Below are 15,000 nucleotides of genomic sequence, written 5' to 3'. Positions count from 1 at the left end.
GGCCCAGGGACCAGGCAACACTGGTACCCTGGCAGTCTGGATGCAGGCCCAGGGACCAGGCAATACTGGTACCCTGGCTGGTACCCTGCCACTCTGGATGCAGGCCCAGGGACCAGGTACCCTGGCACTCTGGATGCAGGCCCAGGGACCAGGCAACACTGGTACCCTGGCACTCTGGATGCAGGCTCAGGGACCAGGCAACACTGGTACCCTGCCACTCTGGATGCAGGCCCAGGGACCAGGCAACACTGGTACCCTGCCACTCTGGATGCAGGCCCAGGGTCCAGGCAACACTGGTACCCTGCCACTCTGGATGCCCGAATAAGGCCAAGAGGACCACTGGATTTGGCCAGTTGGACGGCCTGTCAAGCCGAGGAGGAAGTAACAAATAGCTGTCTGGGACTCCATTTTGCAGGTTGTCGGCTTTGCTGAATGTCCTCAGGGTTCTCCTCACCTGCCTTCCCAGTTCTGGTATTCAGGAACTCCTCGGTCATACAGCTCCACTAGTGCATCTTTTGGCTGATGCGAGGTAACCCTGTTTTTTTTTTGTCCGTTTGTTTTTTATTCCCACCCACATTGGTGATGTAGGTGGGCTGTGATGTTTTGTTGAAATGCACAACAACAGCCTTGTTCTGAGACCCTTCTCTCAGGTGCCTGCATGTCTAACAACTGTTGTCAGGGGTAACGACCTGACTCAGCAGATGAGGGGGATCTGTGGCCCATCAGTAAAGCTATTAGAGAAAGCCTGCTGGGGCTTTTTGTGAGTCCACACATTATGAATAGAGGGGTGTTGTACACGTTTACTTTGAGCTGCGTGTTTTGCCATGTGCATTTGCATGTGTGTGCATTTGTGTGTGGGGGCACGCATTCCTCCTACACGTGTGCATATGAGCCTGTGTGTGTGTGTGTGTGGGGGGGGGGGGGGGGGGGTGGGTGGGGGGGGGGGGGCTGGGGGGCGTGTGTAGTACAGTACCTGGGAATTTCATCACTAACCACATAGCTTCACCACCTTGTTTTTGGATTCGGGTCATGAGGCAAAGCATGAGGTGATTTACTGAACTGCACCATACTGTTTATTTGTTCGGCAAACTAATCTCCCACTTCCTCCAGCCTCTGACGCTCCCACCTGCCGGGCTGCACAGATGAGATGAAAACAAACAGGGAGAAGAGGGAGTAAACATGACTTCATAAAGAGAGCGCTCCTCGTGAAAACAACGTCAGGGAGCGCGGGGCCAGTGGTTCGCTGGGTCGGACCCGTGCAGCTGCAGCACAGACGAGACCCGCTGGAAGCTCTTGGCGCTGGTCCACCCCCACCTCCCTGGGTGATCTCTTTTTTCATCGTGGTTTTTTTTCTGATTTTTCTCCTCATTTTCTCTCCCCAATTGTGCTTTGCCAATTCCCCCCTGCTGTCCCGGTCGTCGTGGACGCAGTCGCACACGCTTCCTCCGATACATAGCCAGCCGCTTCTTTTCACCTGACAGCGAGGGGTTTCACCGGCAGGACATGGCGCGTGGGAGGATCGCGCTGTTCCCAAACAGCCGCCCCGACCGACCAGAGGAGGCGCTAGTGCAGTGACCAGTACTCATACCACACAGGCTTCACACCCGCAGACATGGGCAAATTGTGTCTGTTGGGAGTGTCTGACCCGGGTGATCTCTGAAGCCGCCACACACGGCTCATCTCAGACCCACCACACACGGCTCACCTCAGACCCACTCTCATTCTCAGAGCTCACCTCAGACCCACTCTCATTCTCAGAGCTCACCTCAGACCCACTCTCATTCTCAGAGTTCACCTCAGGGCCCACTCTCATTCTCAGAGCTCACCTCAGACCCACTCTCATTCTCAGAGTTCACCTCAGGGCCCACTCTCATTCTCAGAGCTCACCTCAGACCCACTGTCATTCTCAGAGCTCACCTCAGACCCACTCTCATTCTCAGAGCTCACCTCAGGGCCCACTCTCATTCTCAGAGCTCACCTCAGGGCCCACTCTCATTCTCAGAGCTCACCTCAGGGCCCACTCTCATTCTCAGAGCTCACCTCAGGGCCCACTCTCATTCTCAGAGCTCACCTCAGGGCCCACTCTCATTCTCAGAGCTCACCTCAGGGCCCGCTCTCATTCTCAGAGCAGAGGGAAATAAATCATGTGTGAGCCGGGTTTAGTCGCCTAATAAGTTATTGATCTGGCAGGAGCCGACTTACCAGGGGAAAATGAAAACTAAATCAACAGCATAGCCATAAGAAGCTGCAATGTGATGACACCCCCCCTGAAGAAGCTGTGATGACACCCCCCCTGAAGAAGCTGTGATGACACCCCCCCTGAAGCCAGACCAAATAGGATTTTGAATGGCTGAGGCCCACTGGTTTATCAGCGTGTTACTCATAATAATCAGGGCCATGAGAGGGTAAGATCAAAGTAAATGGCTGCTCTCGTTCATGTTCTGGATCACAGGGAGAAAGAACTGATTGGCAGTGACAGAGGTGGAGGAGGAGTCAGACTGAGGTTTCAGAGGAAGTTGAAGGGATGTTTAGATCAAAGTAGCCATAGAATATATAAAACCAATCAATTATTATTATTATTATTATTATGATAGAACTGCCCGAAGCAACAGAAACCCCATAAAGAACGTCTCTCAGTGCTTTTCTACCTGCTCCTCTTAATGCTGCGCTTATGATGCGACGCGGTTGCATTTCCTCTCAGGATTTCCTCTCTGCCTCTTTTGAAATCTGATGATTGTCCTTTCATTATTGAATGATGATGAAGTCAGATAGCTCAGAGATAGTCACCGTTTTAATGTTTTAACAGCATCTTTCTTCAATGACAGTTCTCAACTGTGCCGTACATATTTTACCCATCTCCCCCCTGTGATCTCCAGCAGTGCAGATCCTGCCTGATTGGCTGTTTGAATTGAATCCTACGCACAAAACAAAAGTTGAAAGATTTCCTTTTCTTTCTTTCTTAATACAAGTAAACAGGGACCACCGAGAGAAGGCATCTGGGTGGTGGGTTGGATTTTGAAGTTGCTGCCAAAAAGGGCCTGCTGTTCTGAGTCAAATCGGACTGTGTTTCCGCCTCCACTGACCCCCTACTGGCTGCATGCTAACGCAATCCATGCAATCTGGATCATGCAAGCCAAACGAGCCCTGGGATACTAGGAGCATTGTGTCTAACTAAGCGCTTGACAAACGCCTTGAGATCAACCAGTCTCTGATGGAAAACAGCCTCACAACGGTGTATGCAGCACCCCATCCAGACCAAGAGCAGGAACTATACAGCAAACCAGGACTCAGAAGAGATGACAGTTAGCTCAAGTAAATACAGTGAGTCAAAGTTCAAGCGGGATCCTTGCCGAGGTAAAAAAAAAAAAAAAAAAAAAAGGAGTGGAGAGCAGGAGAAAAAATCCAACTAGGCAACAACTGTTTCAGAAAATATAATTAAAAAGCCTTTATTGTGTGGCATGGCTAACAAAGTTTAAAACAGGGACCTACGCGTTTCAGCTCTGCATAGCCTTCATCAGGGTAGGGTAGGTGCCTGTTTTAAACATTGTTAGCCATGCCACAATATAGGCTTTTTAATTATATTTTATGAAACAGTTGTTGCCTAGTTGGATTTTTTCTCCTGCTCTCCACTCCTTTTTTTTTATACCTCGGCAAGGATCCTACTTGAACTTTTCCTCATGCTTCTCTGCACCCACACCTGTTTTAGTGATTTCACCAAGGACCCACGCAGCGCTTCCTCATCCCCTCTCTCAAAATGACTGTTTCCTCACCATAAGAAGAAGTAGAAACTCAGCCAGAATAATAACCATTCCTGTGTTTTGATTTTTCTTGTCCTTCCCCAACGATGAATTATTAAAAGGGACATGAAAGGTGTGCCAGATAGCAGATATTTGAGTGGAAGTAAAAAAGCAGTCTTTGGATACTTGTTTTTTTCCACTTTGTCACAGAGCTTTGAAAGGTGAAGGCACATACATAGCCGGGGTGATTTTTCAACGTACGTGTAGGCTGTCATCTAGAGAATCAGCAGCTGTTAAGGATTATGCGTGACCACCCATGTATATTATATGTCATAAAATGGTGAAACATGTGAATCACTTTCCCCCCCAAAGCTCAAGATGAGGATCCTCAAATGTCTTATTTTATTCCTGACCAACAGTCCCTGAGTCCCAACCCAAAGATAATCAGATTACTGTCATAGAAGACTAAAGAAACCACAAAATGTTCACATTTAAGAAGCTGCCTGGAACGTGTGCATTTTAGTATTTTTTTTTCTTAAAAATTAGTCTAATTTTTCGATTATAAAAACAGTTCTCTATTCATTTTCTGTCAATCGGCTGATTGATTAATCGACTAATCTTTGCCGCTTTAGTGGCCATTTTTATTCTTTTGCTTCAGTCTAATACAAATCGGTCTTGCTCTCCACCCATCTGTGGTTCCTCTTTTCACTTCCTTTCTTAGTTTACATTGCCCAGGCACCTTCCCTTCCCTGCTCACTCCCTCTTTCCACTCTGTGAGCACTAACCTCTCTCTCCTCTGTCCTTTCCATTGTTCCTTCTGTCTCTCAGTCCAAAGCTTTTCTTTTGTACCATTTTTTCGGGCGATAGGGGATCAGAGCTTGACCCGCCACGCCGGCCTCTCTGCTCAGCCGGCATGTCACGCGAAGTAAGTGAGATGTCAGTGCTGTCGCAGAGAGGCTGCTGTCGACAGAAGGCCGCAGCCACACTCGAGATGAAGGGGCGAGGAGAGATAAGAGGCTGCACACAGCAGACTGTGTTCCGTCAGTTGTCACACACTGTCCCCGGTGGTTTGGCAAGCCTTTCCAAGGAGGAAGTTTTGAGCCAGGTTGATGATGACTTTACTGCAGGCCTGCATGGCTCTGCTGCTCCCCAGGACTCCCAAAGCTGGGATGAAAACAAAACATCCTGCCAGTTGTAACAGAGAACAGTGTTGCACAACATGCACTGCCATGCCACTAAACTCAGTCTGTGGCCGATGGGAATGGTCAGCATCATTCGTCATCTGTATGGGGATGGGCTCCGTTTGGCCGGCCTTCCACTGAGCAGTCGGCGCTTGTTGGAGGCAGTATATGGAGGTTCACCAGCTCGGATTGGACTTTGATTTGGAGAAAGTCCTGTTTCCCAGGTAACTAATAGCCCCGCTGACCATGAGGAAGAGGAGAGAGCATGTGTATTTAGAGAAGTTGGCGCTTTATGGGCTGGGACTGGTTTCTTATAGTGTGTGTGTGTGAGAGTATGGGCCAGTCATTTTCAGTGCGGTGTTTGTATTGCTAGAGAGGAGGAGGAAGTGGTTGTGTCTGTGTGAGTGCTCTCATGGTTTCGTGTGGGTGGGTTGGTTGGTTGGTGGGTGCATGTAATGTATGCACGCAGCGAGAATGTGCATTTCTTGTATGCCCATTGATTGGTTCTCACCCACAGCTGCAGGCAGCAGACAATTCATTCCGTTGAAGTAGGCATTCTGATTGTTGCTGAGAGATAAGCTGGTTGCTATTGACTTGCTTACACTAAGAACCATTGATGCAGCCGCGCCGCAGAATATGTTTTCTATGATATTGCAATATAATGTGTACACTTACACATGCAGCAATATATAACATAACATAACATCACTTCTTTAAAAAAAACGAGCAAATTAGCATCGTCTCTGTTGGGGTCAGTGAATGTCTTTGCGAGTGCCAAAGGCAAGAGCCCACGCTGTGCTGGGTAGTGAGTGCACAGTTTGCCTGGACAGTACAGCCATCCCTCCTCAGAGCTGGAGGTAGCCATTTAGGGCGATGTCCAATTTGCAAACGATTGTTGACATGCTTGTCGTCGATATACAAAGACTTCAATGTTTCAGTTGATTTGCTTTTTTAGGGTCAAACTCTTTGTATGTAGACAATGATGAACTAATCTTGTCTGTCCTTGAGCTTTGTTTTATTGCCCTGGCTGTCAAACCTGAAAATGATTTAAAATGGACGGAGTGTCAGTGTTTGAAGTGCTATGCTCAGTGTGAGTCTGTAGTGTTCTAGCTGTAGCCTGGTAAACCAGCCCCGTCACGTGAACTCACATTTTATCACGGAGAACCAAATGAAATGTGAGTTCACGTGACGGGCTGGTTTACCAGGCTATTCTAGCTGTACACTCTGGCTCAAAGTGGAGGGCTGCTGTGCGTTCAAGATTCAAAAGGATCTGTGTCAATTCATAGTGAGTGGGTATTGGTCAGTCTGTATTGGTCAGGTCTGATATAATTTTTGCTACCAGTTACCACGATTATGGAATTGTGAAGAGTGTGTCGTTCAATATAACTGTCAAATTAGCAAGAGAATAAAACTAACATGGTGTTTTGTTTAAAAAACACTTAATTAAGCTGAACCTGTTTTACACCTGCATTTGTAGAAACATGCATGGTGTGTATTGGTGTTGGTGATATTGGTAGAAAATATCAGTGATGTATCAGTGCACCCAGTAAATTGACCTATGTTGATCTATTCATGTAAATTAATTAATGTAAACCACCACATGATCTATTGAATGGTTCCACATCACTCAGTGGGGGTTTATGTGATTCGTTGCAGCGCTTTACGTTTCTATTTGTTATGGAGCTCAAGAGTCACGTGGCATTGTGACGTCACCTCTGGTTTCGGAAGAGTATTTCCCCATTCATTTTTCTCAATCACTTTTCAAAAAAAATCCTTTTTCTAAAGAGTTTTAAGCCTGGCACCAAGCCAACCGGCCAGCAAGAGAATCGTGACCATAAAACATTGATTCAGAGTTGAAAAAACATGTAAAAAAAAAACGTGGGGAAAGTGCTGGGTACAGTACAAGAGTGTGTACCGGTACATATTATATCATAAGAGTGAAGGAACTACTCATTCCATGATCCATTCTGGCATTTCCGGCCAATCAGATTAGCGGATGATTGCGTTTCAGTCAATGGGAGAGCACTCTGAGTGGCAGTGAGCGGGACCAGCGGTCTTGACCGGCGCCATTACAGCCATTAGCTCCATGGCTAACATTATTGTATTTCTGTGAATGAATGTGAACGAACCGGGCGACGGATTTCAAAACGGGTGCCGGCGTTGAAAGCGACTCATAATAGTTTCGATAATATACTTTCAGTCACTCAGTGGCGGTTTGAGCCCTTTACTCAGCAAGCTGTGACCTACGTTCGTTCGTAGTAGCCTAGCCAGAGATATTTCAATAGTGCCCTAGCACCCAGCGTGCTCCACCAATCACAGGCGATCATACAGCAAGCTCCACCAATCAAATACGTTGATATTACACTTTAAAATTGTGGGTACTGGCCTGGGTAGTGTAGTAGTTCTCCATGGCATTGAATACAAATGTTTTAAAATAAACAAGGATGAAGTCATACAGATTTGTGGCTACTACAGGAACAAAACAAATATGATAGTTTCACAACTAGCTCGCCTGTGGTAAGTCTACCGTGGGTGGTTATGACATTATAGCTAATAATCAAAAAATCTCATTGCAGAATATGGACGGGGAAATACTCTTCTGGGACCGAAGTGTCACGTAACAGACTTTGGGCACGCCACTCACACATATTATTTGTCTCCCCTTCCATCCAGTTGTTTTCCTCTCTCCAGATTGGCCCTGTGGGGGGTTTTGTGTCTCTATTTTTGGCTGTACCGCAATAGCGGGGCCACCCCTATAAACGTGAATGTCTCTGACTGACTGAATGACTGACTGACTGACTGACTGGTTGGCTGAGAGATGAAGTTACACCATTGGTCGGTCGGAACGCAAGGTCGGCCGGAACACGCTCCAGCCTTATACTAGGTTGTGTCCGAGTCTTGTTTCTCTCTGAGGGGAAGCCCAAGGATCAGGCACCGCTATTGATCTGCCAGCCGGCCAATTTGCTCTCAGAAGCATTGGGCTTGTTGTTCATTACTAGTCTTCCTGGCAGAGAAAAGTCGAGCAGGCTTTCATTTCATTCTGATGCCCTTGTGAAGTGAAAGGGAAGGTAGAAAGAGACAGCAGATTGTTGTCTGCCAGGCCAGTGAGAGCCTCAGAGTGGGAGGCAACCCGAGGCAACATACGTTAGTTTCAAGAAAATGTCACAACAAAGGACAAGAGGGTGAGGTCATGTGTCCTCTGTGCTTGTTTGGCCTGCCAATAACCTGAGTGTACTTGAAGCCTGGCAGAGACCACAGGCCTGCTGTCTGCAGTGTCCTTCAGCACTGTCCCAAATCATAGCTGCCTGCAGCGCTAACCTGCCTGTAGAGCTAACCTGCATGCAGCGCTAAGCTGCCTGCAGCGCTAACCTGCCTGTAGCGCTAACCTGCCTGCAGCGCTAACCTGCCTGTAGCGCTAACCTGCCTGTAGAGCTAACCTGCCTGCAGCGCTAACCTGCCTGTAGAGCTAACCTGCATGCAGTGCTAAGCTGCCTGCAGCGCTAACCTGCCTGTAGCGCTAACCTGCCTGCAGCGCTAACCTGCCTGTAGCGCTAACCTGCATGCAGCGCTAACCTGCCTCTAGCGCTAACCTGCCTGTAGCGCTAACCTGCCTGCAGCGCTAACCTGCATGCAGCGCTAACCTGCCTGCAGCGCTAACCTGCCTGTAGCGCTAACCTGCCTGCAGCGCTAACCTGCATGCAGTGCTAACCTGCCTGCATGCAGCGCTAACCTGCATGCAGCGCTAAGCTGCATGCAGTGCTAACCTGCCTGTATGCAGCGCTAACCTGCATGCAGTGCTAAGCTGCCTGCAGCGCTAACCTGCCTGTAGCGCTAACCTGCAGCTACAAAATTAGATTAAAAGAGTTGAGTTTATTGTGACAAAAGCCTGACTCATTCATCAATATGACTGATGCTTCTAGGTTAGGACAACAGCAGAGGGAGAGAGACAAAGGCAGAGAAAGACAGACAGACAGACAGACACAAATACTGTACTTACAGCACTCACAGGACACCTTGACAATGGAGCTCACATGTTTTTAGTTTTTTATCAACTTAGCTTTGACATGATGATTTCACACATCGGTAATCAGAATCTAAGGCTATGAAGCAAGAGAACTTAAAACCTTTTATTTTTTAGAATGCACTGAGACGTTGCTTTAACTTGATGGAGCAGTGGGATCTATCTAGCCAGACGCATTTGAGATACTGTAATAGGGCAGTCTCCATCCTGAGTGCTGATGTAAGGACAGTTCCAGGAAAGATTATGCTAACGAACTGACTAATGCATAGGTGATATCATACTGACCTGCAAGTATCTGTGTGACTTCATTTTCTCTAAGCTTCTCTGGCTAAAGAACATTTGCTTTGAATTAGTTGTGTTTATCAGGCGGGTGGCGGGGGGGGGGGGGTCCCCTTGTGCATGACATCTGTGTCCGTAGATCCACCCTAACCTCTCTGTGTGGGCCTTTTCTCCTCCAGAGCGTCCAGTGAATGCAGACCAGCAGGAGCGGACCCTGCTGAAGGGCGTGTTCAGCGTCAGGAAGGGCAAGACGCAGCTGCACAAGTGGGCCGAGCGGCAGGTCATCCTGTGTGGCACCTGTCTGATCGTGGCTTCTGTCAAAGACAGCCTCACGGGGAAGATGCACATCCTGCCCCTGGTGGCGGGGAAGGTGAGCGCTCAGGGAAGCTGGAGGGGGGGGGGGGGGGGTGGGCGTTAACGTTCTCTTCCTACGCTCTCCCCGGGGGAACAGCCCAGACTCCCGGCTGAGTGTAGCTAGGACAACAACACAGCTGGGATGTGGCTGCTGGAGAGAGTTGAGTGCAGCACTATCAGTTGCGAAGACGACGCGACCGTGAATATGCATCCTAAATAGCCTTTAAGCCTTTGGATCAGCCGTTCCCTCAGCCATGTGCACACTACTACATGTGTACTTAAAGGAAAGAGCCACCATAAAATTGTAAAACACTGTAAAAACAGCGATTGGCGATGTACATTATCTTGCATTTCTCGGTCCATTTTGTTGTTTCTGTGTTATTTTTCTTATTCCTGCGGATAACTGGTCAAATGTAGACAACGTGGCCTCATGTCCAGATATTGTCTGCGCAGCTACAATGAAGCTTAATACCAGATTTGTTATGGTTTATCTGAAACATCAGCAGTAAACATCAGGGTTTGGTGCAAGGGCCTCTTTCTAGACTCATCATACAGGCAGAAAAGCCATAGAAGAGGAAGAGATACCAATTTATCCACTGACAGCAGTCTTGGCCTCAATAGTTCAAATGCAATATGGCCACAAGACATTTAGCATTTTGAGTAAGGGGCATGAGTCTTGTTTTTTCTCGACCAGGAAAAATCTTTCTTGCTCTCCTTCAGTTACTATAGAGAGCCAAAGTGAACGTCACTTCCTGCTTCAGCATGGTACCAGAGATTTTCATTTGGCATTTATTTTCCCATAGACATTTAGTAAAATGTCTATGGGAAAATACTTAGTTGTTCAAAGCAAACGGTTCAGATATATTTAGAAACAGGAGAGACCACATAACATTTTTCTCGGACCAAAACCAAAAAATTGTGGATTTAAAGAAAATATTGTTTTGATGTTTTTTTTTGGTTGAAGTTTTTACTTTTTGACCACGCTAGCAAGTTTTCAACCATCTGCTGATCCTCAGAGGTGGACGGTGGATGGTGCTCCACCTCTGCCGTTCTTTGCTTTTCAGTTTCATGCACAGCAATGATAGTAGTTTTCCCACAGTGGCTCGTTGGTCTAGTGGTATGATTCTCGCTTCGGGTGCGAGAGGTCCCGGGTTCAATTCCCGGACGAGCCCGAGTTGTTGAAGTTCGCCTTCGTAATGAGATCTGCAGCTTTGAGTCTAGTCATAAAAGAGGGCTTTGTGTTATAGTGCAGGGAGGTTTTGAGCGATGTTCTCTAGCCTTTGAAAGTATGGCAATTGAAATCCACATTGCCTTGACCACAGTATGAGCTCATAATTAACATTAGCATTTGAGCTAACACTATTGTAACAAACTATATCCAGGATGAACATTGCACATGCAACATTACTAATCTGATTTATATCACATATTTAGGTGATGTACTCCATCAAATTAATGTAGCGGGCTGTTTTAAAGTGAGAGCAAATTTCTGGTGTCAACTGACTGTTAAACACAGACAGTAGTCATTTTAAATGAATGCCTTCACTTATATGAGCGCACAACAGGTTGTACGTATCCTGTCTGTGACGAACAGGTTAGGCTCGTTCATACATATATAGATATATATCTTTTATTTCTTATACATGTTCTCATGTCTTTACATATAGAAATATATCGTCGCTGTGCAATGAAAGCCACTTATCTCCAAAACGCCAACTTTTCAGGAAATGAAAAAAACCCTGTGCTCTTAAAATACTGAACATCATGTTGTCATATTTGACACATGTCTTCATTGTAGACAGTTTATCGCTGAATGTGTCATTACATTATTAATATCTTACCTGAATAAGCTCAAATGCTGTTACAGGATTATCACACCGAGTCTGGAGCACTTTCTGCCGGCCAGGCAGCAGCTCGTAGGCACCTGCCTTTTAGAGCGCGAGCACGAGCTGCTGTGCTCCAGGCAGCGGGGACGCGCGGGCGGAGCTCTTCACTCTGCCAAGCCGGGGAGAGTGGCTCTGTCATGGGGTTGAGCAGTCCTGGAGTAACGTGACATTATTCTTGTCAGAAACAACTTCGATTTGCATACTTTAAATGAGTTTGCAGCCCAAGGACAACCCGAAAACACCTTATTGATCTATTTACGTCAGACGATGCCAGAATCACACAAAACCAAGCCGAAACACAGCCGGCATTCGGGTCAGCAGCGTGCCTGGTGACTTTTCCGGGGAAGTGAGGTGGGCATGGAGCTGGAGGTCTGACTGTCACATGCGTGATGTGATGGGCGGGTCTAGCATCCAATGGTGGTACGTGTTACATACTTACCCAGTAAAACATGTTTTTATTGGTCATTTAGACACCAAAACCTGCCAGTAGATGAAGGAGAATGGATATATTCCATTTATATTAAAAAGTAAAAATCATAAAAAATGGACTTAGGTGCTTTTCATTGCACAGCGACGATATGTATACTCTTTATTTCTTGTTCATGTTTATATGAGGCTGATTTGTTATCTCTGACATTATTTGTTTGTTTATGTTATGTCATGCTGTTACGTTACGTCCTGTCATGTCTGAAGTTTGTAGCTCACTGTGAGCTTTTGAAGGTGTTGGGTAGGCTGTGAAACTGAATTGCCCTTCTGGGATAAATAAAGTTGTCTGAATCTGAATCTGAATGGAAGAATGATTATGAACTTGGATTACCAGTCCTTTTCATCAAATTAGTAGCTATAATTGAGAGTGATGGTGTTACAGTAGGCTACTGGTGGAAGTGCACGTCTCTATCATCAAAGTTGCCCATCCCTGATATATATACAGTATATATATAACCGTGTAAGAGTAGAAGGGTGGAATATTCCTTTGAAAGCATTGTTGTCACTGTAATGTGATAAAGTGATAAACATCTATGTTCCAATTGTTTCCTCTCCTGTCGTCACTTCTCACGCCGTCTGTGTGTTGTCTTTGTGTTGAGGTGGAGGAGGTGAAGAGGAGGCAGCACTGTCTGATGTTCAGCTCGGCCGGATCACAGGCGCAGACGTACTTTGTCAACTTTGACACGTTGGCAGACTACCAGCGGTGGCATCGGCAGGCATCAAAAGTAAGCAAGAGAGAGAGAGAGAGTCTGCGTGTTGGTGTGTGTGTGCAGTACACCGTACGCTTTGCATGCAGTACTGCTTGGTCTCTTAATATCCTAATTAATGACCATGGTGTCCCAGCTCCTTCCTGGGTCCTAACAGCCTCTATGAGAGCCTCTGCTGATGCAGAGCCAGCACACAATTAGCCAGAGAAGAAAGAGCCAACAGATTTTTTTTTTAATCCAATTGGTTGCAGACTCATGCTCCAAGTCCAAGATCTCTCTCTACCATGGCGGCATGGCTTACTGAGCTCCAGCAGCATGTTAGCACGATGTATTTAGGGAGAGACTTAGACCAGACGTTTCTATGGAGACTGGAGATGAGGACTGATGAAGGTTTTGGGTGGATTTGGGCCAGTGTTTATGCTACACTGCACAAATTGTATGTGTTTGTGTGTGTGTTTGTGTGTGTGTGTGTGTGTGTGTGTGTGTGTGTGTGTGTGTGTGAGAGAGAGAGCGAGTGAGTGAGCGAGCGAGCGAGCGAGCGAGTCAGCAAGTACATTTGTGCATGCAAATGAGCTACCAGGGTGCAAATGAATGTATAGAAATACATTATACTGATAGAGAAGTGTATCAGAATATAACAGATCAGAATGTGTGGAATATATTAATTAGGTCACAGGTGTGTGTGTTGCAGGTAGAAAAATGCAAACATGCATTTACAATCGTCGTTTGTTAGTCTTCTGAAAACGAGTCTTTTGCCTACATTTGGAAAAACTCGCGGAATGGAGACCATAGCATGTCCCCTTGCTATAGACGGCAACAAAAACATTCTAAATTGAACCCCCGCTCACTTCCTGTTGCAATGTTTGCTATGGACATAAAAGAAAAAAAAACATTCAAGTGCAGGACTGACCATTCCGTGAAAACCGTCTATACATCTGAGCAGCGAAAACAAAAGTAACGATGTCGAGTGAATATTTCTGCAGTTTGCCGAATGCTGAGAAAAAGGAAGTGCTGTGGGGTTGCGCTCTGGTGAAAACCGTCTATAATAATCCCCAACTTCAGAAAAGGAACAGAAAGAAAAGAACACCAAATGTGGCAGCGGTGGGATTTGAACCCACGCCTCCGAAGAGACTGGAGCCTTAATCCAGCGCCTTAGACCACTCGGCCACGCTACCAGGTATTCCGCTAGCTCAGAGGTGGATGATGGATGGTCGCTCCTCCCCCGACTAGCTTTACTTTTCACTTTGGAGCACAGCAACAACTTGGGCCTACAATAGTGGTTTGTTGGTTTAGGGGTATGATTCTCACCGTGGCTGCGAGACATCCTGGCTTCAAAGCCTGCCTGAGCCTAAATTGTTGAAGCTCTCCGAACTGATTGGATCTGCTGCTTTGGCAGGTTGGAGTCTGGTCAGAAAAAAAGGTTGCGAAAGAGGGCTCTGTATTAACCCATTGATCTCTGATGCAGCATTTGCGTGTATATCCCTCATTTGTGTGTGTATCCCTTTAAGACCGCGAAACGCGGTTCGCGGTCTTAAAGGGATACACACACAAATGCTGCATCAGGTATCAATGGGTTAACATGCAGCGAGCGACTTCTCAAGGTATTTTATTCACTCCTCTACTGACGTGTGTAACGTCTTGTGGAAGCTACTACTTGTTAGCCTTTGAAAGTATGGCAGTTGAAATCTACATTGCCTTGTCCACAGCGTGAGCTCGTAATTGAAAAATGTGCAATTCAGTCATCAGCAGGAGAAGCAGGCTCATGTAAATCTGAGGCATATGTCATTGCGATGATATTCCCATAACTTTGATCAATTGGCAGATGGCTACAGCGTTAGCCCTGTGCATTACAGGGTGTAATGGTCAATGCACATGTCTATTGAATCCAGCGATCAGAGTTCAAGTCAATGTGGAACCTTGTGAACGTGTGGATTTTTAATTTCCGTACATTTCAAACCTTTACATTGTCTACTTAAGTTTTTGCTGTAGCAGTTTACTTCAAGGAGGCAGGAAGATGTAGTTCACCCTGACCAATATGACTAGTCATATTGGTGCCCTAGGCGAGATTTGATTCCCCCCCCACACACACCCACTGTCACTGACAGGTATCGAGCATTCTGATTGGACTCAGCAAGCGTCTCATGCAGTCTTTACAAACCTTGCCGCTGATCCTATGGTTTACTGAGAAATACCACTAAATTGGGATGAGCCCTGGAGGTAGCCCCTTGCTAATAATCCCAACCTCAATAATAATAATCCCAACCTCAGAAATAATAATCCCCAAACTCAGAAAAGGAACGAAAACAACGGAACTCCAAATATGGCAGCTGTGGGATTTTAACCCATGCC

The 15,000-nt window shown here is 46.5% G+C and overlaps 1 protein-coding gene across 1 annotated transcript in view; it reads left to right on the top strand.

Moving 5' to 3' along the window:
* Window positions 1-15,000, top strand: part of phlpp2 (PH domain and leucine rich repeat protein phosphatase 2) — a gene marked incomplete at its 3' end in the record, with an annotated part of 54,037 nt that overhangs the window by 13,700 nt on the left and 25,337 nt on the right. Inside the window, exons 4-5 of the mRNA XM_083650955.1 lie at window positions 9,398-9,588; window positions 12,544-12,669. Of these exons, the coding sequence (XP_083507081.1) occupies window positions 9,398-9,588; window positions 12,544-12,669 (317 nt within the window). The remainder of the gene's footprint in view (window positions 1-9,397; window positions 9,589-12,543; window positions 12,670-15,000) is intronic.

Source organism: Poromitra crassiceps, assembly GCF_964638095.1.
Source record: "Poromitra crassiceps genome assembly, chromosome: 14".
Classification (NCBI taxonomy): domain Eukaryota; kingdom Metazoa; phylum Chordata; class Actinopteri; order Beryciformes; family Melamphaidae; genus Poromitra; species Poromitra crassiceps.
The sequence above is the reverse complement of the archived record's forward strand: the minus strand, read 5'-3'. Positions and strand labels throughout refer to the sequence as shown.